Source organism: Vulpes vulpes, chromosome 3 (assembly GCF_048418805.1).
Source record: "Vulpes vulpes isolate BD-2025 chromosome 3, VulVul3, whole genome shotgun sequence".
NCBI lineage: Eukaryota > Metazoa > Chordata > Mammalia > Carnivora > Canidae > Vulpes > Vulpes vulpes.
The window spans coordinates 138,381,792-138,408,401 of NC_132782.1; the positions used below are offsets into that span (position 1 = coordinate 138,381,792).

Sequence of the window (26,610 nt, forward strand, 5' to 3'; positions counted from 1 at the left end):
TCTACTTGGCAGTGAGTCGAGTACATTGGACCCCTTTCACTCTGGAAGAGGCAGTGACTTATCTTAACTAGAATTGATATATATTTTGAATGTGGCTTTGCTTTTCCTGCCCATAGGGACTCACTTGGCAACACTCGCCAAGGGCTTACACAATCCTGCACAAAATTATTCAGATCAAGGGACCATGAGACCTACTTTAAAATAAAGGAGAAATGACAGTCTGTAAATGTATATGATCCACCCATCCTACCACATACCATCTGGAAGCTGCTGACCTGAGAAGAGCGATAGAATGGTCTCTTAAAGGTACAACTGAGGTGCCAGCTTGGAGATGATACTATGTGATGATGGAGCACCATCCTCCAGCATGTGGTATACCCCCTAAATACTTTACTCTTATATGGTGCTATGTCCCAGAAGATAGAACACATGGATCTGTTAATAAAACGGTAAAAATAAGAATGGCCTCTCTCACCATCATTCCCAGTGACCCAGTTGGGAAATTTGTGCTTTCTCATCCCCTCAACTTCAGGCTCTCATTGCATAGAGGCCCTATTCTTAGGGGAGGATACTTTCACCAGGGGACACAGTGAGAGCAATTTAAACTTAGGGCTGGCTATAGGGTTGTGCAACATGCAAACTTGACAATTTTCAAGAAAAACAGCTGTTCCCTTCCCACTGAACAGCCAAGAGAGAATCAATCAGACTGAAATCTTAGAACGTTTGTGAAGGAGAAAAGGAACTGTAGGACAGGACAGTGTTATTTTAACTGAATGGTAGAGAGAACGGTGATACATATAACAAATTATTTGATTCTTAGAAAAATCATAGAAATTGAATGCTGAACTAAACTTCTAGTTGGACTTGTTTATTTTACATAGGAGGCAATTGAACCAACAGAAGTTAAGAGACTTGTACAGGGTCTTACAGGTAAGTCAGTAGCAGATCTGGGATCACAGCCCAGGTCTGCTGACCCTTAGTCCAGTGTTCCCTTCCTCCTCCAATGTGGATTCACAGCTCGTTTTCCTATTTAACTCTGTGTGGCTCAGGCTAACATTAATTTACTCTGCATTCTGCACGCACACCATTCAGAAGGCTGATGAATAACCTACAGACATTAGGGTAGCTGGGAGAAGTCACCTTAGCATTAAAAATTCATTATGAAATCTGCCCAAATAGATAATTAAACAGTCTGATGTCAACCTAATTGGCCCAAATTAATGAATGCAGATCTACTTATATTTTTAAATTAAAAAAAATTTTTTTTGATGTTTGTTATTGACCCACACATGTCTTCATTAAAATCACAAAGGTATCAGAGGTCTCCCTTGTGTTAGTCTCACAAAACCATTTTGAATGTCATTGAATGTTCATTTTGAATTAGGGATGAGATGTATTTAGAATGCACCAAATGCCTCAAACTTAGTTCTCCAGGTCTTTGGGGACCAATAAAAACTTATATGCATTTTGCTCGGCACATTTCCCTTAACTCAGCATAACAATTTTTCACGGAGCTTAAATAATGCAAGTTTTTTTTCTTTTATGTGATCTTATAAAGTATCTAGAACCACCCAAAATCTAAGGACTTAAGAAAGTAATTGTTTTATCTTTTAGCAATATTAGAATGTATCAGATGAACAGCATTTGGGTTGAGCATGTTGGTTAATTCTGTGGCTGGTCTGGGCTTGAAAAATGGGGTGAGAGCATTGTCATAAAATCATATTTTAATGCACTTTTCCTGTTATACTAACGACTGTGCTATGTATTCTCATTCAATTCCCCATCAATCTTGAGACTGGTGTTATGGACGGCTTACTATCTTCCCCACAATATCCACCCTCCTGTCTTTGTTTAGCTGAATACACAGCTGAGAAACAGACTCTACAGCTCCCAATCTACCTTGCGGCTAGGTATGGCCAAATAACTAAGTTTTTGGTCAAGAAATACAAGTAGAAGTGCTGTATGCAACTTCTGACAACAGGTCCCCTTCTTTCCTTCGTGGCTGGAATACAGTTGTGATAAAAGACACTTAAGCAGCCACCTTGGACCACACAGGAAGCTGTGTGTTGAAGAGGCTGGAGGAACACCCTAGAACGCTGGGACCCGACAATTGTGGAGTGGCTATCCTGACCCTGATCCGCTTACCTTTGGACCTCATTGATACCGTGGGGAAATCCTACTTGCCTAAGTCATTATTACTTAGGTTTTCAACTGAAACTAATATTAAGTAATATACTTGAGCTGTTCTGTCCTAATTGAGATGTGCTGTAAGAGTCAAATACACGGTGGCTTTTGAAGATGTGTCTTTAAAAGATGGTAAATCATATCAATAGTGTTGATATTATGTATGGAAGTGGTAATATTTTGGGTATATCAGATTACATAGATTATTTAATTTTCCTGTTTTACTTTTAAAAATGTGACTCTGAGAAAAATTTTAAATGACCCATTGGCTCACATTCTATATTTATTGGACAGTGCCAGGCTTGTGCTGCTCTGCCCTGCCTCTGTCTCTGCAGTAGAGTATAGGTGAGGCCCCCGAGGCCGAGAGGAGCCATAGAGCTACCCAAATTCCCATGTCATGTAAATGGTGGAGCTGGACTCAAGCTCAGATCTATGTGAAGCAGCCCCAGTGCTCCCACCCACTACAATAGTGTATCTCAACCCAGTGGTGTCATTGGGTTCTGGCACAGGACAGAACACTGTCCCAAACACTAAGTCTAATTTATTTGTATGTATGTACGTATTTATATTCTAATACCATTGTAGTTTAACATACAGGGCCAAACACTAATTCTTAAAGGCAGGAACTGCTGGCTGCTTGAAGAGTTTTACTGAGTGTCCCTCAAAATATGTTTATAATCTGATGAGTTTTATAGTTTTATTTTTCAAATTTTATATTTCCCAGCATGTAAAAATAGAGCGTAGGCCATCGCAAAAGGAAACGGAACACAATTTACTGAAAGATTCTGTTATCTTTAATTTAAAAAGAAGACATTTAACTTGCAAATGTTGCCATAGATGTCTCTGCCCCACAGATGACGGAGCTGGAGAAACTTGTGGAAGATATTTCCTTGGTTGCTTTACTGGACTCTTCTGGAAGTTTCAGGCCTTGAAGCTCTGTGATCTCAGCTGCTTAGACAATAGCACACTCTACCTTGTTTCCTTATTTTGTTATTTGTAAATCTCGCTTCCCCAGCCCATGACCTGCCCCTCCAGGGAACAAGTAAGGTCAGTATTATTTATACCTTTGCTCACTGACGTCTTTTCCACCTCCACTATGATAAAGGTGGTAGCTCTGCCCAGGCACCTAATCTGTGGAAGTGGGGCACACTTATTTGGAGATTGCCTGGCATGCCCAGCATTCCTGACTTCTCCTTGAAGATAGTGGTAGACAGGAATACTCTGCCTACCTGGGGTAAAAAGACATCAGCCCACCTACCTACTTGTGGGTAGCCAAAGACTTCCCTTGCTTTTACTCATGGGGTCCTCCATTACTCTGTCCCACAGCTAGTCTGGACACAACTCTTTTCTTGAGGTTCTCAAAGATATAACGCAGCAGCGGTCACCAAGTAAACTGAGATGTGATCATTTTAATCTCTTTCCTTCTATGTAGCACTGCCACGACTGGCCAGAAATGGTACCCAGACTACTTAATTGCCTACGGAGCTACAGCATGAAACTAATGAGCTGCTCATTAGTGCACCCATTGCTTTCTCTTTCCTTCCTGTGGCTTCTGTTCCTGGTTTAGAAGCAGAATTATCAAGTTTTCTCCTAAGAAGCATATCTGTCCTACAGCAGTCAGCTCTTTGAACATTTAACTTCATCTTCCAAATCATTACAGAAAACACTTAATGGCTCTGTGCCCAGACCTGACCCCTGCAGATCCCATTTGCAATGACCGTCAAAGGCAGATGGATCACCACCAGTAAGTACTCTTTGCATTTGGCTTCCAAATATAGGAGTGGTTGGGCAACTGAGGGTCATTAGACTTTTCCAAATTAAATTCCTTGTAAGATCTATTTCTCTGATGCCACAGAAGGACAGTATGTGCTCCTGACAGTGTATGTTAAGCTTAGAGGGACAAAATCCATGCTCACATAGGGTATTTGTTGAGGAGAGAACAAGGAGACTGCCACCAACTGGGCTCTGAATATGGAGATTTTCCTATTCATCATGCCCATTAGGAATCAAAAATGATGCTCAAATCTGTTGCACAGTCCAATGCAGTATGTCACCTTGTTTTCTTTTCAACTAAATCTACCCCTAAGCTGTAGCTGCTGAATTAACTTACTGTAAGGAGGCTCTCCATGTGGTCTCTGCTTTACATCAGGGGTCTCAACTTCATATACCTTGTAACAACAATGTAGAAGCGTGCAGTTGCTGGCTGCAAGGTATTAGGGAATTAAAAAGATTGTAATAAATTGGAGCTTTCAGCTTCACCCAGAAGAATGTAAATGTAGTCATAAGAACACACACATACTGCACTGGCCAAAGGAAAACATGTCAGCTTAGATTCCCCCCTGAAAAGAGACCAGTCTGTGACCTTGCCTTCAAATCAATTCATTATATGTCCTTTGCAGAGCATGAATCCAAGGCTGAAACAGGGGGTAGGGAGGAGAAATGGAGTGGCAATTATTTTTTAAAATCTCTCATGATTCTGAAATCCCATCTGCCCCTCTGGTTGAGAATAATAAAATTCAACATTAAACAATTCTCACATAAAACATATTGGTCTCAAGGCATGCTCAATTCCCACTTACACTCATGAAGTGTGTCCCCACGTGTGTGTGTACTTGCTACTGGTTGCAGACCCAGATCACATTAATAGAAATCTGGTGTGATCAGAAAAGAATCAGATGTTTCTGGCTTTACATCTGTTTGGAGATAAAGACTGCCTACCTGCTGAATTTCAAGTACTTCCAGCCTCTCCCAATGGCCTTGTTTTGATAACACTCTTTCCCCAGAATTGGGGGTGGGGTGGGGAGAAAGCACCCTCTGTTATTGCCAAAGTATTATTCTGGGTGTAAAGAAAGGCAGATTATCTTTAATTTGCTAATTTTGCCTGAAAGCTGTCAACCAAGGGTGAAGAAACTGATTCTTTTCAGTTTGCTTTTCAATTGAGATATTTTTCTTTCCTTTGCATTTTTCCCCCCTGACAAGCACTTATGGAGCAGCCCAGTTCTAAGGCTTAGTTGAGTCAGTTTGGGGTTGGTGAGCAAGGCTTCCCATAGTTGTGAAAGGTGCATCCAGAGATAGGAGTATAAGCCCAAGTTCAGATCTAGAGGAAAATACGACTGAAGATATACTTTCAGTGACATTTCTCCAAGTATTCAATGGCCAGCTGATGGTGGTGACAGGACATTGTCCTCTAATATCTGATCTCCCTTATTTGTAGAAGAATGGGACTTTTGAATTTTAGCTGGGCCCATGGGCTGTAAGGAAAAGTATATTTCAAGCCTCCCTTAGCAGCTTCGGTATGGCAATGTGACTGAATTCTGGACAGCAAGATATAAGAGGAAGTAATATGTACAATTTCTCGAAAGTGTCCCTAAAGGGAGGAGGTATGTTCCTTTTCCCTTTTTTTCTTCCTGCTGGTTAGAAGTGGTGGGGCTGGGGAGGCGTGGGGCGGGAGAGCTGAAGCAGCTAGCTTGGGCCATGAAAGGATCCTGGGAATAAATAGCATGCACGATGGAGCAAAAAGGGAAGAATCCCTAACATCAAGGAGGGCCATGCCGTCTCCGGTCCCCCTGGACATTTACATGAAGACAAATGTCTTGTTTAGGGGGTGAAGGCAGGGAGGCAGTTTTATATTACAGCCAAATCTTTCCTAGACTCGCCCACAAAGTATTGGGTGGATGGGCCGAAGCCAGGCTGGGACGTTCTCCTGCTATCCCTTTGAGGAAGAGAGAGTTCAAACGTCATCACTATTTCACTTTGAAATTGTGAAAGTCTTTGAAAGTCTTTCAGAGGGGGAAAATTCAGTTCTTCATCCCATCTTCCTTCTATTGTATCTGTGGCCCTTCTTTCCCACCCACGTCTCCAGCAGGTGCACCTCTCACTTTTTATCACCGCCACGCCCCACGGTACTTAACTGTATTCTTTTAGTTTAGCATGTTCTACAGACTGCAAGAACGTGGGGATGGAGGGCATCTTTTGCAACCCCTTCTTCCACTTTTCATGCAAAACAAAGCATTAAATTGCAGTCACTCCATGATTGAATTAATTTGAAATGCATTTTTTAACCCCACTCATCACACCACTTTCTATGTTATTTTTTTCCCACTCTCTTGAGATTTTCTGTTCTTTAGAGAAATTATCTTCACAGGAGACTGAATTATAACACTCTCTAAAATAGTGGCTCTTAACCTGAGGAAGGGGAAGACAGAAGAACTTTGGGGAGTCCATCAACCCTGCAAAGTTTTGTATGTGGGAATATGAGCTTTTGCCTGGAGGAAAAGTACATAGCTTTCATCACAATTTCCAGAAAATCATGACCCCCACTGGCCTACGGAAAAGAAAAGAGAAAAAGAAGAAAAATTCTTTGGCTAAAATGACACCTAAAATTGGTTTTTGGATGGGGACAAGAGAAGGAACAAAGCCTACTTGGACAACGCAGTTTATAGAGAAGATAAACCCACAAATAGATCAAAATGTTTTATATATCTAAAGTTGCTTTTTTTCTTTTTCAGGCTTAACTTTCTTTCCAAGGTTTTGAGGAATGACCTCAATCCTTAATCCCAACTGAAGAGGCAACCAAACAGAAAAGATCAAACATACACCGGGAATAAACTGAAGCAATGCTTTATTGCGACCACAAAGCACCAATTCAACAAGGCATCGACACACAGAGATTTGAACAAATGTCTCTTTGAACAGAGATGTAGCGAGCTCACTTTTTTCAAGTTCTTAAAAACAAGTACTCAAACCAGGAATCAAAGAAAGCATCAGAGCAATTAAAAAAATACTACACCATCATGAAGGAATATATAAAAATATTCTGTGCTAGTAACAAGGCTTCTTGATCTATAACTCTTGGCAAATTCCTTCAGAAACAAATCAGTATAAATACAAACCATAAAGTGAAAAAATGCTTTCTTCTTCAGAAACAAAAAGCCAATTTGAAAGTAAATCTATGCAGAAAATACTATTACCCCCTGTGAAAGAAGCTGAATGTGGATGGAGGTTCCCAAGACACAACAGAGATTCTCTTTTCAGAGGTTCTGCTCCTGTAGGGGCCATGACACACGTTCATCTCAAACATCGCAGTATATCCCAGTGAAACCTTAATAAGGTCAAGTGGAAGACCCTCTATAAAAGAGGGTGTCGGCAATTCCATCCAAATAACACAAACTCTAAGGAGCAGAGGGATTCAAGGGAGACAGCAATCTCTTTTCTCCCCTTCCCCAAGTTTTCTTGTCTTTAATCTCACTACATCTGTAACCAGAGGACCATTCCATTCAACCCTTTTTCAAGGATTTTGGGAAAGCAACCTGAAGAAAATCCCTTTGGTGGGGAGGGGTGTCCAACCATGTCAAAGATCACTCTGTTTGACAAGCTCCACCAGGAAAACCATGCTGTCCACAAATCATCCTTGCTCCTCCTGGCTGAGTTCAGGTCAGCCGATGGATTGCCTAGTCTATCCCATAGGATAACGTTTCATTTGACTGAAATTCTTTACATATACACATGTATGTATTGTTTACAAAGTTTCATCACATGAAACTAAATTATGTCATAATGTATTTCTTGAGGTCTAAGACCCCAATTTGACTGTACTATGAAGAGTTGTTCTTTAGATGCTTTGTCTGCAGAGGTTTTACGTGATATTCGTAGATTTTTAGAGCAGGCCCCAGTTTTAACTGAAGTCCTGTCAACACGTCATTTCTTGTCATCAATAGCAGGGATTTTCCATCAATTTCCTATAATGGAAGCAAAGGGTAAAACCAACATTAAGTCCAAAAGCTCAAGGATAATGAAGAACAAAAGAAGTTCAAAGGAAAAAAAGACATATTGATTGTCCCCAAGCTAAAAACATTACTTTTTGACTTGGTCCACATAGAAAAAATGGACTCCTCTATTTTTATGTTCCATCTTCCACTTTTATTTTGGGATTAAATACAATCCATTGCTGATCTCGTTTTCAAGATCACATCCCTAAAGCTGCATCTTAAAAAAATGACGGCAAGTTTGGCACAAATACCTGTAAGGATCAGAGATATTGCTTCTAAAAAAAATGACACTTTCCACTTATAAAATGTATTGATGTTTATGCAAAATTTCTGTGTACCTAATTCCTAAGACAACTCTATAAATTAGGATAGATAGGGATTATCATCTTAATTTTACAGGCAAACCAAGGAACAAGGCAAGAAGTTAATATGCCTAAGATCAAAAAGTTAGGCAAGGACAAGGAGGATTTGAACTCATCTACCTACATCCAAAGCTGATGTTCTTTCCATAATGCCCTTCTGTTTCTCTTGACACTTGGAAGTAAGTATGTGTGGTATAGATGAACCAATAGGGGTCAGAGCGTCCTAGGTTTTCTGGAATCTTGTCAATCACAACAATGGGCAGTGGAAAAATGATTCATTCTCTGTGAACTTCTTTCCTGTCCTTTAAAAGAGGAACCATCCTGCCTCAACTCGAAAATCAACCTCTCGTGTTGAGGGCCCTATCATACTTCCTCTCAGTGGATCCTCAAGATTCCAAATAAGGTTAGTGAGGGCAGGGCACTGCCCCTGCTCTCTCAGAGTCCACTTCCCACACCCGTCAGGTACCCAACCAGAGTGCCCTGGAGACCACAAAGCTTTGGGGGTGAAATATAAACAGGCTTTCCATGAAAGAGATGTAGATCCCAAATACAGAAAGTGGTTTGGAACTTTTGGAAAGGAATCACTGAGAAGGATGCTGAATACACCACCTTATTTTTGTTATTATTATTTTTTTTATTGTGGGGACAAGTGAGCTGGCTCTGAGGGGGTTCGGGGCTTAAGAGATGGACCAGCTGTGCATGTTCAATAAGCCTCGACATGTCTTATGCCTGTACCTACCTCCCCAAGTGATGGACAGACAAGGGGACATGCTGTATAACTGCAACTACACAAAACTTTGACTCCCTCCTATACCGACCCCAAGAAGGCCATCTCTCCAAACTCCCTTATGTTTTGCCAGGCTATGAAGAAAATGTGCTTCATAGGATTCACTGTGTGGAGAAACAACACTGGGCTAGTGGGCTTTGTGACCTTAGGTAAATCCCTTCTTTCTCTATCTCCTCAGTTGAGGGGATTTGGGGTTTTTGACAGGATCCCATGAGATACTACTTTCGCAAATCCTCTCTGTGCTGTGAGTTATACAGTCACTTGTCATTATTCCGCAACAGGCCCATGTCCTCATATCATTTGTCAACCACCTACCATGAATCAGAGCAGAAGGACAAGGAATTACTTCTAACTGCTCTATGGTGTTTTTGAACTCTGAAAACCTTTAGTTTGCTGACTACTAGGAAAAAAAGGTCTCATTAATTTGTGAGAGACGACTATTGAAAAACATGGTGCACAAAAAAGCAGTTAGTTGACAGGGCAAGAGTGGAAAATTATTTAAGGATATGGGATTTGATTTTCCATGAAAAAAGATTTTCTTCTCCTTAGGCAGCTAGTAAGCCCAAAGACGCCCATCAGTGAAACCTGCTAAAGATGCAAGTTGGCAGAGGAGCTTTTAACATGCGGAGACCACGGTAGCAGTTCTGAAGGCACTATGAGGTCACAGGAATCTGAATCATAGGTCCCTTCAAAACTCACCATCTATCTCAGTTTGACTGCGATGAAGACAGACTCACTTGGAACACTTTAGACAACAGCAAAGTCCTTCCTGCTTTCCAGCTTCCCTTTGTTGTGGCTTGCTCATACTTAACTTCCTACATATTTTAAATAGGCATCAGGAAGAGATGACACTGCTTTCATTTCTACACAACAAGAAAACTTCCCTGACGAACTGAAAGTGAGTTTTGGTTTTTTTTTTAATCTTCGCTGGCAAAAAAGTCCTTCTACAACTCAGCATTTCTGTCAAAAGCCAAGTATGTCTGTGAAAAATGCTGAAATTTGGATTTTATTTAAGACAAAATGGAAAATCAAGTTTCATGTTCCAATTTGATTTTCCCTTTGTTCAGTAGCCACACTGCAGTTCACCTCACACTAGGGTTGGTAGAAGAAAGCTCCATCTGGGAATCCTCATTTTAAAAATTTGAAATGAATAGAACTCAAATACAGAATGAAACTTTCCTCTTCGGTCATGACTATAGTAGCTCAGATGAATGGCAGTGAAACATGAATGATTGAAATGTGAGCTTCCAGGGTCAAGCAAACAGCAGGCTGACCCCAGTTCTCCACAGCTTATCATGTAACCTTGTGGAAAGGACTTGACTTTCCTGAGCCTCACTTCCCACTTGCAAAATGGAAATAAGCCCCTGAAGGATTCTAGAGATTAGAAATGATCCATTCCTGTGAGGCACCTAGCACAGTGCCTGACAGATAGAAGGTTCTCAATGACTACAAAGTGGCAAGAACAGGATGTGTTCCAATTCCAAATCCATCTACTGCTTCATTTCTGGAAGTGTGCTCCCTGCCCAAATGCTACCCTTTGCCAAAGGCATGCAGGCCTATTCCTGTTCAAGTTCAGAAAATTTGGTGAGGTTAAAAAAAGCTCAAAGACTACATAAAAAATTTGTCTCATAAAAATTGCAAACACAGAAAAGTTCCTTGATTAAGGAAGCAAATCATTTGTTACATAACTTCTATAAAAGATTGAGATGCAAATGAAATCCAAATTTTGCCAGTCAGCATGGTATACTAGAATGAGCATGAGATTGGAAACTAGAAGACAGAGTGTCTGATGCAGACTCCATCATCAGTAATTTTCCACAAACAACCAGTCCTCTGTACCCTGGTCTATTTATTCGTATAAATGAAGGGGTTGGAGTGTGACCAGATCCATTTAAATAAACAAACATTTTAAAAAATCCCATGATTTTGCATGTACATTATGGTTAAAGCCAAAAGGAAAAGATAATTCACATCTTGAGATCGTATTTACATACCCATGGTAAGGGATACTCATTTGTCAGTTTCGGCGAAACTGTACTTTGCTCTGTCTTCATGGAAGAGTAACCAAGTACCCACTGGACAATAATATTTATGCAAAAAATCTTTGCATACTTAATAAGTTCCAGCAAGTACTCATGCATGGATGGTTTAGAGATGAGAGGTGTAAATTTCCAATGAGGGCAAGACCCTAGATGTAAAAATAAATGAGTGGGATCCTTACATGTATTATTAGCTTAGTAGACTGGCATGTATTTTGGAGTAAGACATTATTTTATTGTTTATCAGGTGGGGCCTGGGCAAGTTATTTAAACTCTCTAAGCCTCATTTCCTTGTCTATACGATGGAGGAAAAGTAGCTACTGTGCTTCACTGCTTGAAAGGATTATTGCAATAACACACGTGAAGTAGAATGCCTGATATCTACCAAGTACTCAATAAATGCCAGCTGTTAAAAAAAAGTATATAAAAGAATCTTCACCCATTTACTTTTCGCTCTTTCTCTCTGTGAGCCAAGCTACACCTTGGTAGCGCTTACAATCGAGCCTAATTGTGATACGGTCTGTTGGAAATGCATGGGAAGAAAGATGAGGTGGGAAGAGAAGAGAGAGACAGACTAGGAAGAGTAAAAGAGTGGCTGTCAAGAAAGAGGAAACTGGTTAACAGCAAGGAAGGACAGGGAAAGTCAAGGGGAAGTCGATGGCTTTCTGATGGTAGGGCCCTGCGGCTAACCCAGGAGGCCATAGTTGTGTATTTGTGGTGGCCTCTGTTGTCCCAGATATACTGCAGAGGAAAGAGGGCTCAGTTAACACCAGAAGATGGGCTGGAACCAAACTCTGCTGCTTCCTAGTTTCTTGTGTATCATCTGCCTCATTATTTCTTTCCCCTGTGAAATGAGAGGTTTGCACTAAGCTGACTTCTGTCCATTCTAGTTCAATACGTTCTCCGATTCCAATCCTGTCTTTGATGAGCACCAGACTCACCAGCCTTATGGGAAAGTCTCCCCGTGAAAGAACAAAGCACAGACTCCTTACCAATGACCTGGAGGCATCTGACGAAATAGGCTGTCTTTTTCCAGTCCAGTCTTCCCTGTCACATTTTCTAGAACTTTCTTTGTCACAACTCTCTTGCCATTCACTATCTGGCTACAAGTGGTGACCAGTCTGAAGTTTCCCATTCCACGGCTTACAAAGGGAACAAATGTCCCAGAGGAAGGGGCACTTGGTCTGGAGCCTGGGGAAACAAACGTGGAAAATCCTGTGTCCAATAAGGGGATCACATCAAAGAAGGAGAAGTGAAATCTCCTGGCCTTACCCACATGACCAGTGGGAAAATAACTGCCTGAGAAGAGGTCTTTGTCTTCAAAGACATCTTGAAAGCCGCAGTGTGGCCTCTCAAACCGTGGTTCCTCTTTGAAGCACTTTTCGTCTCTGCAGTCGCCTGTATTTTCTGTTTTGATGCGGTTCCCTCTGGACTTGTCATAGTTGTTACGTTTCTCAGCATCAGACAACACCTTGTAGGCTTCTGCTACTTGTTTGAATTTCTCCTCAGCTGCCTCCCTGTTTTTTGGGTTCTTGTCTGGATGTACCCGAAGAGCTAACTGATGGTAAGCCTTCTTGATATCAGAGGGGGAGGCATTTTGAGGCACTCCTAGTACTTTGTAGTAATTCACCATGTTTCTTTAAAGGACCTTCCCTTACTAAGACTCAGAGTGTATTTTCAGAAGAACTTCCAGGAAAGGAAGATGGAGAACTACTCCAGTCTACATCGAGACCCTTTAAATCTTATCACATGGTTGTTGGGACAAACTCTCTTCTGAGGGAGAAATTCTTCTTTGGTGTCCTCTACAATCTCCCTACCCCCACCTCCCCACAGCTCAATGTGGGGGGAGTGACTATGAGCTCACCATTATCAGCCAATGACTCTCAGCTGATGCTCTGCTTGCCTTGCATTCCTATTGGTGGAAAATTTGAGGTAGACAATACCCTTATTAGGAAGATGTCACCTAGTTTAAAAATCCAACACTGAGATGTTTACAGAAAAAAAAAAATCTACATGGCCCAAAAAGAAGTCTTTACCTCATTTGTTAAAGTAACAGAAGCAAAATGGGTCTTGCCCTTAAATCCGACACAAAATCCATTTTGGCTCATTGTGAGGGCTAATGCCTTCAGTGACTTAATGGGTATCTCTGTGTTATTTAATATTTGCTGCTGGTGCAAAGTCGGTGATAAAGGGGCTCTATTACAAAAACATCTCGTACACATTTCTGATGAAGGAAAAAGAATGAAACTCACTTCATCAAATGAGGAAACTGGGTTACAGAGATGTCTGCCTAGATTAAAAAAAACCCCACTAGAATAGATACAAGAAACAGAATTAGAAGTAAAGACTTCCCATGTATGGTCAGATAAGGATTTTTCACTTCAGCTATATTTATAAAGTGAGCCTTTTTGAAACTTTACTCTGGACTTAAGAACAAAACTAAGTAGCAGCATCACAACAGCAATGCTTTAAAAAAAGCACTGAAGACTTTGAGGCCCAAATGTAGCAAGGGCTGCTGGTTGCTCTTTTTTTCTGGGACACACAACTACACATTTCTCAGACTTCCTTGCAATTTGGTGTGGCCATGTGACCATGTTCTGCCCAAGGACACATGAGGAGATGAGGTGCACCTCTTTCTGTGTGCACCCAGCCCATAAAACCACGTACATGTGCTCCTCCTTGCACATCCTCACCTATGTGCCCAGAGCACCAGAAGGATAGAGGAAGATGTCCCTGTCTTGCACCCAGCCCATAAAACCACGTACATGTGCTCCTCCTTGCACATCCTCACCTATGTGCCCAGAGCACCAGAAGGATAGAGGAAGATGTCCCTGTCTTGCACCCAGCCCATAAAACCACCTACATGTGCTCCTTCTAGCTACATCCTCACCTATGTGCCCAGAGCACCAGAAGGATAGAGGAAGGTATCCTTGTCTTGCTCAGAATTACTTTACTCGTTATGCCAACTGAATGTTAATGTCTGGATATGTTGTTTTGACTGAAGATGACCGAGCCTCCATCAACCTGGATTCTTGAATTATAGTAAGAAAAACACTCTCAAGACTACCATGGGCTGTTTACATGAATAAGAAACAAACTCTACTATAACTAAGCCATTATACACCTTTTCATCTACTTGTGACAGCAATTGGTCTACTCTAATGTGCCATTTCCACAACTTTACTTTCATTTCTAGAACCTTCAATAATGTCATCAACCAGAAGAGTCCTCCCCCTTGCAACACTTAAAGTCCAACATCCAATCTTATCTCTCACTTCTCACTCTCATTACACCCACTTTCACATTTCAATTCCACTTTCTCCAGGGTTAGGAGCCTCCTTCATACTCCTCTTTTGTATCAGTCTGTACCCCTTGGTTGGCCCTGGGAACCGTTCTTTTATATGCCCTCTCAAATTGCTCTCTTAGGCCATTAGTCATCCACTGTGCCCATGCCACAAACACCCCATCCAGGAGCAGTATAGCAATCCAGCTTTCCTGACTCCTATGCCTGGTGCATCTGCGGAAGAAAAGCAAGCTGTGAAGATGAAACACCACACAGCAGCCGTGTGCCAGTCTCAGCCGGGTCAGTAAAATTCCTCAGCAGTTCTTCTGCATATCCTTGGCCAGCTGCCTCTCCCATCCCCCTTGGTGGCCACTCTTAGCCTTCACGTTCTCCTCTAGTTCCTTATTAAACCTCTCCCCATCCTGTCTGCTCCAAGTGCAGGAGCTTGCCTCTTGTTTGGCAAAGGGAATAGAAACTGTCAGGAATTCCCTTTAATGTCCCTGGGGACAAGGGAAATTTTAGCTACATCCTCACCTATGCCCCCAGAGCACCAGAAGGATAGAGGAAGATATCCCTGTCTTGCTCAGAATTAATCCCTTCATATTCTTTTTAAAACAAAACAAAAAAAGAGTTGAATATTTTACTGACTCAACTGAATTAACTGCATCATATACATTATGGCCAGCATTTCATTTTATTATGGTTAAAATATATGTAACATAAAACAGGCCATTTTAACAAACTATTTTTAAGTATACAAGTTAGTGGCATTAATTGTATTCACAATGTTGTGAAATAATTACCACCATCTATTTTTTCTGCTTTTCTATCACCCCAAACAGAAACTCTATTAAGCAGTAACTTCCCCCTCCCCTAACCCTTGATAATCTCTAATCTATTTTGTGTTTCTATGAAGTTGCTTATTTTAGATATTTCATAAAAATGGAATCATACAATATTTAAGTGGTTTACTTCACTTAATGTAGTGTCTTCAAGGTTCATCCATATTGTAGCGCATGTGAGAACTTCATTCCTTTTTCTGGGTGAGTAATAGTCCACCGTATGTATATACCACATTTTGTTTATCCATTCATCTGTTCATAGATGCTTGCATTGTTTCCACCTTTTGGTAATTGTGAATAATGCTGTGATGAACATTTGTGTACAATTATCTGAGTCCCTCTTTTCAAAGCTTTGTTGGGAAGTGTTGAGCCATATGGTCATTCTATGCTTACCTTTTTGAAGAACAACTAAACTTTCCTACAGCAGCTGCACCATTTTATATTCCCAACCAGCAATGCATGAGGTTTCCAATTTCTCCATATCCTCGCCCTTCCATACTCTCTGATCTCATTCTTTTCCTTATCCTCAGGGGGTTTTGCTTTATTTAACTGTCCTCAATTTCATTCCATTTTAACCTGTCTAATTCTTTTGGCTACTTTCCTGCATGTAAATACGTTTGAGTGTCTCCTCTCTTAGAAAAGAACCCTCATGCCTACATGACCCTCCAGCTTGTCTGCCTCCCACTTGTCTGCCTCCCACTCATTCCTCAACTTGGACCAAACAGTCCTCCACTTTCCAGTCATCCACCCTCCCCCTTCCCAACTCCACTGAAACTCTACCATCACTCAGACCCCACTGGGGCTTCATCTTTTTGAGGTAATTGACCTTTTTAACCATTTCATTTCTCTTGCAACTCGCTCCTTCATTGGTTTCTGTACAATCTCTCTTTACTGGTTCTCTCCCCACCTCCCTGAGTATTCTTTCTCAGTTGCTTTTGCTAGTTGCTTTTCTTCTTCCAACAATTAAAACCTTGGCATTCCCCAGGGTGCTGACCTTGGCCTTTTTTTAGGCCTTTCTAAATGCCTCTCTCATTCTTACTCCTCCTATGACTGCTGACAACCTCATATCTCTGCCTTGAAGTCTCACTCTCCCCCCAGAACTGTCTGCTAGATATATACACCTGGATGTGCCACAGGTCTTCAAATGCCATGTGCCCCAAACTGTGCCATTATATCCCTTTTACAACTCACCTCCCACAAACATCCTGGTGAATGGCACTACTTCACACCACCCAATCTAAAAATTTGGCAGTCACCCAGGTCCCTCCCTTCCCCACCTGTGGGCGGTGAGATTGGTTTTGGGTTATGGTGGAGAACAGGGATGAGACAAATCTTCAACCTCCATTGACGATGATTCACTGAATTCTTCTGGCCATCTTCCCCAGATTTTCTTACCCATCTTTTCCTTTCCTCAGTAGAATTGTTGTAGCAACTTTCCCATCTTCTATCTCCCTGTCCTCCAATCTACTCTCCACATTGCCACAAGACTGATCTTTCAAAAACACAAATCTCATCCTGACACTCACTTCCCACTTAATATCATTCTGTGGTTTCCTAGGGCCTTTCAGGTGAAGTCTCTTTTTGGCCAGGCAAATGAAACTATCTGTACTCTGGACCCCTGTTTATCCTTCAGGCTTATCCCTTGACGTTCCCTGGTTCACACCTCTTACTCCAAGGCACTTGGAATTCTCAAGATAAACCAAGTTTTCTCATGTCTTCATGCCTTTGTATTTGAGCTTCCCCTGCCAGGAATTCTGTGCTTCCTTCAAATGGTTCCCATACGTATAATGGTTTCTGGTAGTTTTGTTAAAGTAAAACAATAGTTGTAATAATGAGCATTATTTACTTCAACAGTTTTGTATTCATTTTAATGAGTGTTAGAAAAAGCTACAACAATTACTGAAACACCTGAATGAGTGAATATGTCACAGAAGCACCATGTATGTTACCTGGCTAAGCGATAATGTCTTATAACTGGTCTCATTTCAAATAAATGACTTAAACAACCATCTGAGATTTGTGTATTTGTTTATAGAAATCTGCTCTATTTCAATAAAAAACTCAAAAGGTCCTTTCACTATCAGCCAATTTTCTTAGCTATTTTCTTATTGTTAGCATCATCCATTTGCTTTTTAACTATTTCCTAAATATTTATAAACTGGAAGGACATATTAGCAGAGTTTGAGTTACCACTTCTCTTACTGATTACGTTATAAAAATTTTAAGCATTTCAGAAATCTTCAGCTATTAAGAAATATCAGATATCAAAGCACCTTAACTATTTTCAGTAGCTAGTATTATAAAATGCTGATAAAGTAATAAGAATTATTTCCAGTTTGTGGGCTTTTAACTGGTCTCACTCAGAGCTGGATTTACCATGAAGCTAATGAAGCTTAACTTTTGCCTTAGTAATTTTGTATTCATATTTTCGAAATTTTTTCCCCAAAGAGGGCTCTTAAAATTGTAAATGCTTTAGGCCTCCAAAAACCTGGATTTGTCCTGAGTCTAGTTAGAAATATCTAGCAGAGGGATGCCGGGGTGGTACAGTTGGTTAAGTATTGGCCTTTGGTTCAGGTTCTGATCTCAGAGTCCTGGGATCGAGCCCCACATGAGGCTCTCTGCTCAGTGGAGAGTCTGCTTCTCCCTCTCTCACTGCTCCCCACTCCCAGCTTGTGCTCTCTCTCTCTCAAATAAATAAATAATTAAAAAAAAAAAAAAAGAAATACCCACCAGAATTGGTACAGTTGAAATCCATCTGGTGATGACTTAGGCCACTAGGCTCAGAGTTGCTCTGATTGGCCTCCCCACTTTACTGCTCCATTTGGAAGTAGTGTTATTTGGCAATTTATAGCAGTGAGAACTTTTACTCACATTTGTGAAGTCAGTGGCTTCAGAAAGTTAGCAAATAGTCATCTGAAAAAAAATGCCAATCTTTGCATTTCAAATGAATGGCTTAAACAACCAGTTGGGCATTTCAGAGTAAAATACTGCTTATATGTAGTTTGGGGAAGTAAGGAGATAATAGAGTAAAACTAGTCACCATGAATTGCATATTTCCCAGTGATACATATTGTTTTGTAAATCAAAATCACTGACATTACTCACTTGTAAGTTTGAGGAATCTGAACAATATGAACTATATATGACACTGATTGGCAGATCACTGCCTTCTATCTACTTCATATATAATCTGAGTATGTGAGTCAGAGAGATGAAGACATGGAAGTGAAGTGACTACACTCCAAGGGGCAGAGCTGTCTGTGACCTGCATGAGGGTCCAGCCTGAGGGGTGATGGTGCTGTACTGGACTGCCAGCATTCCTTAACTGGGAACTAAAAGCATAGTCAATAGAGAAGCTTTACACCAGAGAATGGTGCTCATTTAGCCTTCAGAGGCTGACACAATAAGCCTTGTCTTAAATGTTCTGTGAGGAAGTTGGAGATGCTTTGGAATGAAGTTAATCACAAGGTTCTCTCTCTCTTTTTAAAAAAGATTATTTATTCATGAGAGACACAAAGAGAGAGACAGAGACAGAGAGGCAGAGACAAAGGCAGAGGGTGTGGGACTCGATCCTGGATCCCAGGATCAAGCCCAGAGCCAAAGGCAGATGCCCAACCACTAAGCCACCCAGGTGTCCCCCAAAAGGTTCTCTAAAAAACTAATGTTCTTGGGACACCTGGGTGGCTCAGTGGTTGAGCGTTTGCTTCCAGCTCAGGGTGTGATCCCGAGGGTCCTGTGATTGAGTCCCACACCGGGCTCCCCATGGGGAGCCTACTTCTCCCTCTGCCTGTGTCTCGGCCTCTCTTTCTCTTTCTGTGTCTCTCATGAATAAATAAAATCTTTTAAAAAATTAAAAACAAAACAAAAAAAAACCTAACGCTTTTAGGAATGTAACATCCCTGAAGTATCTTTAACTCTTGAAAACCAGGCAACCCATGTCTATGGGGAAGTGCCAATTTTTTATCACCTAGTCACCAAAATTCAACTGTATATATATATCATCCCAAGTAGTTTTGTGCTCTGTGCTGTGCATTGCAAGAATACTTCATGAAGGCCAATTCTAAGCTAACATTTTACTATTAAAACAATAGTTTGAGCAATATTTTGTCTGTCTAAATCAACATTCACTTTATAGAAATCGGAGTCCTAGAAAGACAAACACTTCAGGATCCTCCAGTGACCAATGTCAATCAGGAGAAAAGAAACTAGGAATCATGTGCTCTGCACCACAGCATGTGAGATCTATCTGCCAGAAGACACTTGAGAAAACAGCCACCACCCCATGGGAAAGAGAGTACTGACAGAGTTGTCATTACTGTCTCCTTTAGAAAGAACTCCAACTGCCTCCTGCTCTTACTGGCCAGTGAACCCTCTGGAGCACCATGCTAAAGAGGTCAGCCAGCCAAGGAAGAGGGATATCACTGGCCAGAAGAGTAAAACAACTTGAAATACACACACTATTGACACTGGGCCATGGAAGGTGGGGCAAGGGGCTGGGCAGGGCCTTAAACTTCCCTCTCGACAGTTCTTTTGGCTTATAATTGTGGCTCACACAGTAGGCTCAAAAGAGGTTTTCCAGAAGAAAACTTGATACAGATCATTACACCAGAAGGAAACTTACTGGAAATCACTGTCATGTGGCAGTGTGCCTGCGCAGAGAAAAGGAGATTATGCAAAGATCACCAGCTTAACCAGATGTTTCATACCAGAGGAACATCGGAACATTCCTGCCCTTTGGACAAACCTCGCTCAGTGGCCTGACATCTTCCAAGGAGGCATGCTACTAGAAAGCCACATCTGTGTCTGGTTGCTACAGCAACAGACCATCCAGTATAGTACTGTGAGACCACACCACAAAGACAGCTATTCTCCTGAAAGTCCGCCCAGCTAAGGGTGGGCATGTCTAGCATCAATGTCACTATCTTAGCTCTAAGTTCTGATGACAGTTCTGGAGGCTGGGAAGTCCAAGTTCACAGTGCCAGTGTGGTCAGGCTCTTGGTGAGGCCCTTTCTGGCTGACAGGTGGCTATCTTCTTGCTGCATGCTCACATGGCAGAGAAAGTTCTTTTCAGGGTGCTAGTCCCATCACAAGGGCTCCACACTTATGACCTCATCTAAATCTGACTGATCTCCCAAGGCCCACATGTTAATATCATCATATTGGGAGTTAGGGTTTCAACATATGGATTTGGAGGGTGGGGCACAAACATTCAGTCCACTGCGGTAGGCTCCCCACAACATTGACAGTTCTACTATCCTTTTTGGACCTGCCCTTTTCCAAGGTGGGGTAGGGGTACCCTCCAGCCCTGTCCTGCTTCTGTCCAACGGCAGGCCAAAGCTTTCCCTGAGGAGATTTCAGGTCTTTCTTATTGTTTCTCAGCTACCATGAATTGGAATATGTGCCTGGAAGGGTCACATGTTTAGGCTGGGGGTGGTCTCAGTCTTCCCATCTAGGGTGAACTTGAGGTTTACTGACAGGAAGATCCCTGAAGGTGAAACATGAAGCTTTCTAAGGCATGAGGCAGGGTAACATGGTAAAGGATCCTGCTCCTTAGTCCTCATGGAAATCACAGTGACTACTTGTCTTATCAGGCTGAACCTGACTAGTGGGCCCCTTCTTGCCCTTCCTCCACCTACTTTAAAGAGAAGAGGAAAGACATGGAGAATTACATAGCAGGGGGAAGATTTGGATCACTTCCAGGGAATAATTTAGACGAACTCTCTCCTCCACCCAACCATCCTTCTATGAGAATGAAGGAGCTTGAGCTTCTAGACCATGCTTGCAAAACTCCAGTGCCTTGGGAATTCACTTCTCAGGCTCCTGAGTTGGGCTCAGCACAGTAGCAACATGATGCCCTTTCCCCACTTAAAGGACTTCTGAATGAAATGCTTTTAGAAAGTTTGTTCCCTTTTGCTTCTCAGTATTCTAATGCCAGAGTGATGTCATCCCTGGGAGAAAGGGCCCGCTTCTGGGCCAAGCTCAGAGCTGGCCAGCTCCATTCTGAGGTCCTGCACAGAATCTGGAAGGCCCAAACGACCCCCCCTCCCCTCAATCTGGGACATCTGCCTCAGAGGAGTCTGAGTAAAAGCCCAATCTGAAAAATGCTTTTGGGCAGCTGGGAATTTGGCCAAGAGACCTTTCAGCTAAACCCCTTTTTGTTGTTGTTGTTAACCTTTTACAATATTATTTAAATTTAATTTTAGAAGAGAATTATTCAACTGTAATGACACAAATGGGTATTACTCCATTAAAAATTAAGATAAAATATGTTCCAGCTGATAGGCCTTTACCTTTCAATCTGAGCTATTTCCCCCCACGATTTTATTATAAAAATTTTCAAACATAAAGTTGTAAGAACATATAGTGAACACCCACATGACCACCATGTAGAGTCCACAATTAGCATTTTCCTTAGTTGCTTTATCATGTCTATCCCTCTACTCATTCCTCTAATTACCAAGCCATATTTTGATATTTCAAAATAAGTTGTATAAATCAGTATATTCCCGTAAACACGTTTATTTGCATATTACTAATTGCTTAATAGTTTTTATAGTTCTTTTGAGTTAAAATGTAGAGACTGTGTAACACACAAATCTGCAACATCGGTATATACCAGTGCATAGGCAGTGCATCTACTGATGCATATACATATAGCCCAAATCCTCACCAAGACGCAGAATGCTATCATCACCCAGAAAGTTCCTTCATGCTGCTTTCCAGCCATCCTCCACTCCCACCTACCCAGAGGCAACCACCGTTTTAATTCTCACTACCTATGATGCATTTTCCTGTTCTCAACCTTCATCTAAATGAAACTGCTATGGTCTGAATGTTAGTGTCTCCTCAAAATTCATGTTGAAAAGTATTCTCCAGGGGGTATTAGAGGTAATTGGTAATGGTGTTAGGAGGTCTTAGGAGGTGATTATATAGATTAGTGCCCTTACGAAAGGAGCCCCAGAGAGCTCTCTCACCCCTTCCTCCATGTGAAGACACAGCAAAGAGACAGCTGTCTAGGAGGCAGGCCCTCACCAGACACCCAGACCAGACACCCAGTCTGCAGTCTTCTTTATCTTGGAATCCCCAGCCTCTGGAACTGTAAGAAATAAATGTTTGTTGCTTATAAGCCACCCAGTTTATAGAATATTTGTTATAGCAGTTCAAATGGATTAAGACAGAAAGTGTTCAGTCTGAACTCCTGTGTAAGGGGTTCTCTCACTCAGTGTGATATTTTGAGATGCATCAAACTGCTTTATGTATTACTAGTTTGTTCCTGTGTGTGTGTGTTTAAAGATTTTATTTATTTATTTGAGACAGAGAGCACAAGTAGGGGAAGTAGCAGAGGGAAAAGCAGGGGGCCTGATACAGGACTCGATTTCACAACCCTGGGATCATGACCTGAGCCAAAGGCAGATGCTGAACTGACTAAGCTAGCCAGATGCCCCTAGTTTGTTCCTTTGTATTACTGGGTGGTATTCCATTGTGTGACTATACCACATTCTCCCAGGGATGGACACTGGGCTTCCAGTCTGGACTATTATGAATAAAGCCACTAAGAATAATTTTGTACAAATCTTTAGCAGACATATGTTTTCATTTCCCTTGGGTAAATACTCAGGAATGAAACTTCTGGATCATGGGGTAAATGTGTGAGTATCTGACATCCTCCACCAATAATATAGAAGAATGTGTTTGTTTCACATTCTCACAAACATTTAAATTTATCAATCTTTCTAATTTCAGCTATTCTGGTGGGTGTGAAGTGATTTAAGCTGCTATTTCCATAAATTTTCCAAAGAAACAACAGCAACAACTATATATATATATAAAGAGAGGGAGAGAGAAAGAGAGATCAGGTTTGAAGAAAATATTGAAGGTGGTTTAGAGATTGAGATATATATGTCTCTCCCTCTCTCTCTCTCTCTTTCTATTTATTTATGTATTAATTAATTAATTAATTAATTAATTAAAAAATCTCCACTAGCCAAACCCAGTTTAAGAGAATCAGAGATGGCTAAACGGATATGGGAGAAGCAGCCAGATACATTCGTCAATTTACAATTCTATCAATTATATTACAATACTGGAAAAGTAAATTTAATGCTTAGAAAATTACAGCCTTTGGGATAGGGAGATAGGATCTCTGTTTTCCTACAGAGCTGGTCTGGTGTGGATCACAACATGCTCCCTCAGTTTGCTTCCTCATGGTCAAGGTCCTTGAGCACCAACCCTATAGAGCTGGCCTAGCCTAAAAAAATAGGAGTCAGGAACAATGGAGAGGGAGAGGGACCCCACTACTCCTCCCTCTCTCTTTCCAATACTAACCCTGGACCTGAGGAAAGGGAATTAACACTTTGGGGGCATCAACACTGTGTCAGGACCTAGCCCAGGCACTATACATACAAAGTCCCTTAATCCTCACAACACCACCCTATCAAGTTGGCATTGATAGCCTCGTGTTATGGAGGTGAAAGCAAGACTCAGAGAGATAAAGTAATTTGCCCAGGGTCACACAGAGTTAGAAGAACCAGGATTTGACTCTCAGTCTGTACTTTGTCCACCCTACCTGGCTAAGCACCTGGAACCCAAATTGGAGGGGCTTCCTAGCTTGTTTGGTGCTGGGGCCAGTAGCAGATGGTGCTGCATGTTTCTAGTCAGACCTGTTCCTCATTTCCCTTTCTCCTCTGTTTTTGCTTTCCAGTGTGTCTGTGGTGAAGGCTGGGCTGTCCTATCTCTCAGAAGATGCAGATGTAAATGAGCTTTTGCCCTCCTCCTTGCAGCTGTAACTGTGTCCCAGGGCGTGGGTTTCCCTCTCTCAGGAAAGAGCCATTAGTTTTCTTCCCTTCCCCGTATGATTGGAGTGTGATGTGGAGGACATGCAGAGTCTCACAGATCCCTCACTGCTCTCTGGTCCTCTTTCTCCTCATTCCCTCTGCCTGCTGGGGGGAAGAGGTAACTGTGTTCATCACGTGTTTCTCTAGACTGACTTACCTGCTCCTGAAAAGCACTAGCTTGCTCCTCAAATCCTGCTGTTCGGAAATAGTTGACAACATCCATCACTGCCCAGTCTGCAGGATCTGGAGGCCTCCCATTCTCCATGGAACTGCAAAACACAAACCCAGACACTTGTGGCAGAGCATGCAAGAGTATGGCCTGGCTCACCACTCAGTCTCCTTGGGGCAGGCCCTGGCCAGCCTGCTCTGGCCGTCTTTTCCCTTAGAACCATGGCCCTCTCTTCCCTTAGAGGCCCAGATCCCAGTTTACCTCTCTCAGGACCATAATCATTCCTGTGTTTCTCGGGTTCAGGACATCATTACTCTTACTGGCTCTTACTCTTACTGTTTTCCTAATAAACCATCAGACCCTTCATATGAAGTACTTCCTTATGAATTGGTTTTTAACCCAGAGATATTAGGAATGGTTCTGTGATTCTTGGCAACTCATAGGATAATACTCATATTGAATTAAGAACACCAGGCCCCTGTACAATATGGCCCCCATGTACCTGTCTTTTCCCATCTCCTACCACCTTCCCCATCCCCATACATCCTCTCTACAGCTGTGAATCTACAGAGCTAAAGCTATTCCCCAATATGCTGTGCTTTTTCACAGCTCTGGGCCTTTGCACATGCTGTTCCAGCCACTTACAATGCCCCTTCATTTGTCTCTACTTGACACAATCCACCATTCCTACTTACTTCATCCTAGTTCCCATGCCACCTCCTCTGTGAGGCATTTTCTGGCCTCACCAGGGGACTGTTTTAGTTATAACTTCCTCTGCATTTGAGAACTCATCATTCACACTCATTGCAGCACTTTCCACGCTGGATTATATATTCTACTTATTGGACAGTCTTTCCCATTAGTGTGGAAGATGTGGGCTAGGGATATACATCTGGTCTGAAGCATTTTATTATTCCTAGTGTCAAGCATATATTTAGGAACTCAACCAATATTCACATGACTAGATGATGATCAAGAATCTGAGAGGTCCTACTGGTAATCTACCTCACTGGATTTAGAAAGGAAGGATAGGAAAAGTAGAATAGAGCAAGGACCCACCATTACTATGACTTTGCCTCAGTTCTGTTTCAGGAGTATTTGTCTGGGTTTCTCTACACCTCATCCAAAGTGATTCTTCCAGAGTGTACATGTAATCACATTGCTCCCCTGCTTAAAATCCATCAAAAGCTTTCCATTGCCTTTAAGATGAATTCCAAATAGCTTAACTTGGCTTAGGAAATCCTTCAGAACAAAGCTCTTGCCATCTCTCCTGCTAAGAATACACTAGTGAGCAAACAGACATGGTCCTTACTCTTGTGGATCTACAGTCCTATGAGGATTGACAATGAGCAGTAATCATACAACTAAATGCACAGCTGCACATTGTGGTAAGTGCTATGAGGGATAGGTATACTGTACTATGGCAGTTTAAGGGGCTAGGGGATGGATTCTGGTGGAAGTTTCTCTTGGGGTAAGGTCTAGGAAGCAGCCAGAAGTTAACTGTATGAAATCAGGAAAAGATTATTACAGGCTCTTCATCAGGAATATATACATCTAAGGGGCCATGCAGGTCTTGGAAACCACATTGAGGAGTCTAGATTTTTGTCTATGAGCAATGAAACTTGCTAAATGGTCTTATGTAAAGGGGGTAACCCGATCAGATTTGCATTTTGAAAAAGGGAATTGGAAATGAGCCAGAGGGGAGGAAGGGGTGGTCTACTGCAGTCATCCGTGCAAAAGATCATGGTGATACAGTCTAGAGTGGTAGCTATGGACAAGGAGAGGGAGTGTGTGGATTTAAAAGAATTTTAACCAAGAAAATCAGCATGACATAATGGCGGACTAGATGTAGAGAATGAAGGAGAGGGAAGTATCATGGAACTGGATGGATAGTGGTAACTTCATTTAGATGGCACTGCCAGGTTTAGTTGAACCCACTGAATTTTAGGTACCATCTACATCCAAGCAGAGATTCAATATGGGACATGAGTCTGGTGATCAAAGCAGATGAGTGGGCTGGAGGTATACATTTGGGAGACAGAATTTTTAGATAGTAAGTGAAATCTTAGGAGAAGAGAAGAAAATTGGGCCTAGAACTAAGCATGGGCGGGGGAGGGGGGGCAGTTCAGCATGCTGTGAAAGTTGAAAGGATTCATGTTACTTCTAATAGAAATGAAATTGCCCAGACTTTGAGGATTCCTGAAAACCTTCAAACATCCAAAAGTCAAGACTAGCTGCACCTCTGCCTCATCCTCAGCATAATGTTTTTCTCATAGTAGGAACTTAAAATATTTGATTAAGTAACAAACTTCTGCCTTAACTCAAGACAAGAGAGCCTTTAA

General features: G+C 41.8%; 1 protein-coding gene across 5 annotated transcripts in view; it reads right to left on the minus strand.

The window, feature by feature from the left end:
* Positions 1 to 6,788: 6,788 nt before the first annotated feature.
* SAMD13 (sterile alpha motif domain containing 13) overlaps positions 6,789 to 26,610 on the minus strand; it is a 40,264-nt gene continuing 20,442 nt past the window's right edge. For all 5 annotated transcript variants that reach the window (XM_072754728.1, XM_026004716.2, XM_072754730.1 and 2 more), the window contains exons 3-4: positions 24,257 to 24,368; positions 6,789 to 7,922 (exon numbers count right to left, since the gene is read on the minus strand). In XM_072754728.1, coding sequence (XP_072610829.1) covers positions 7,779 to 7,922; positions 24,257 to 24,368 — 256 coding nt within the window. In that variant the 3' untranslated portion in view covers positions 6,789 to 7,778. The remainder of the gene's footprint in view (positions 7,923 to 24,256; positions 24,369 to 26,610) is intronic.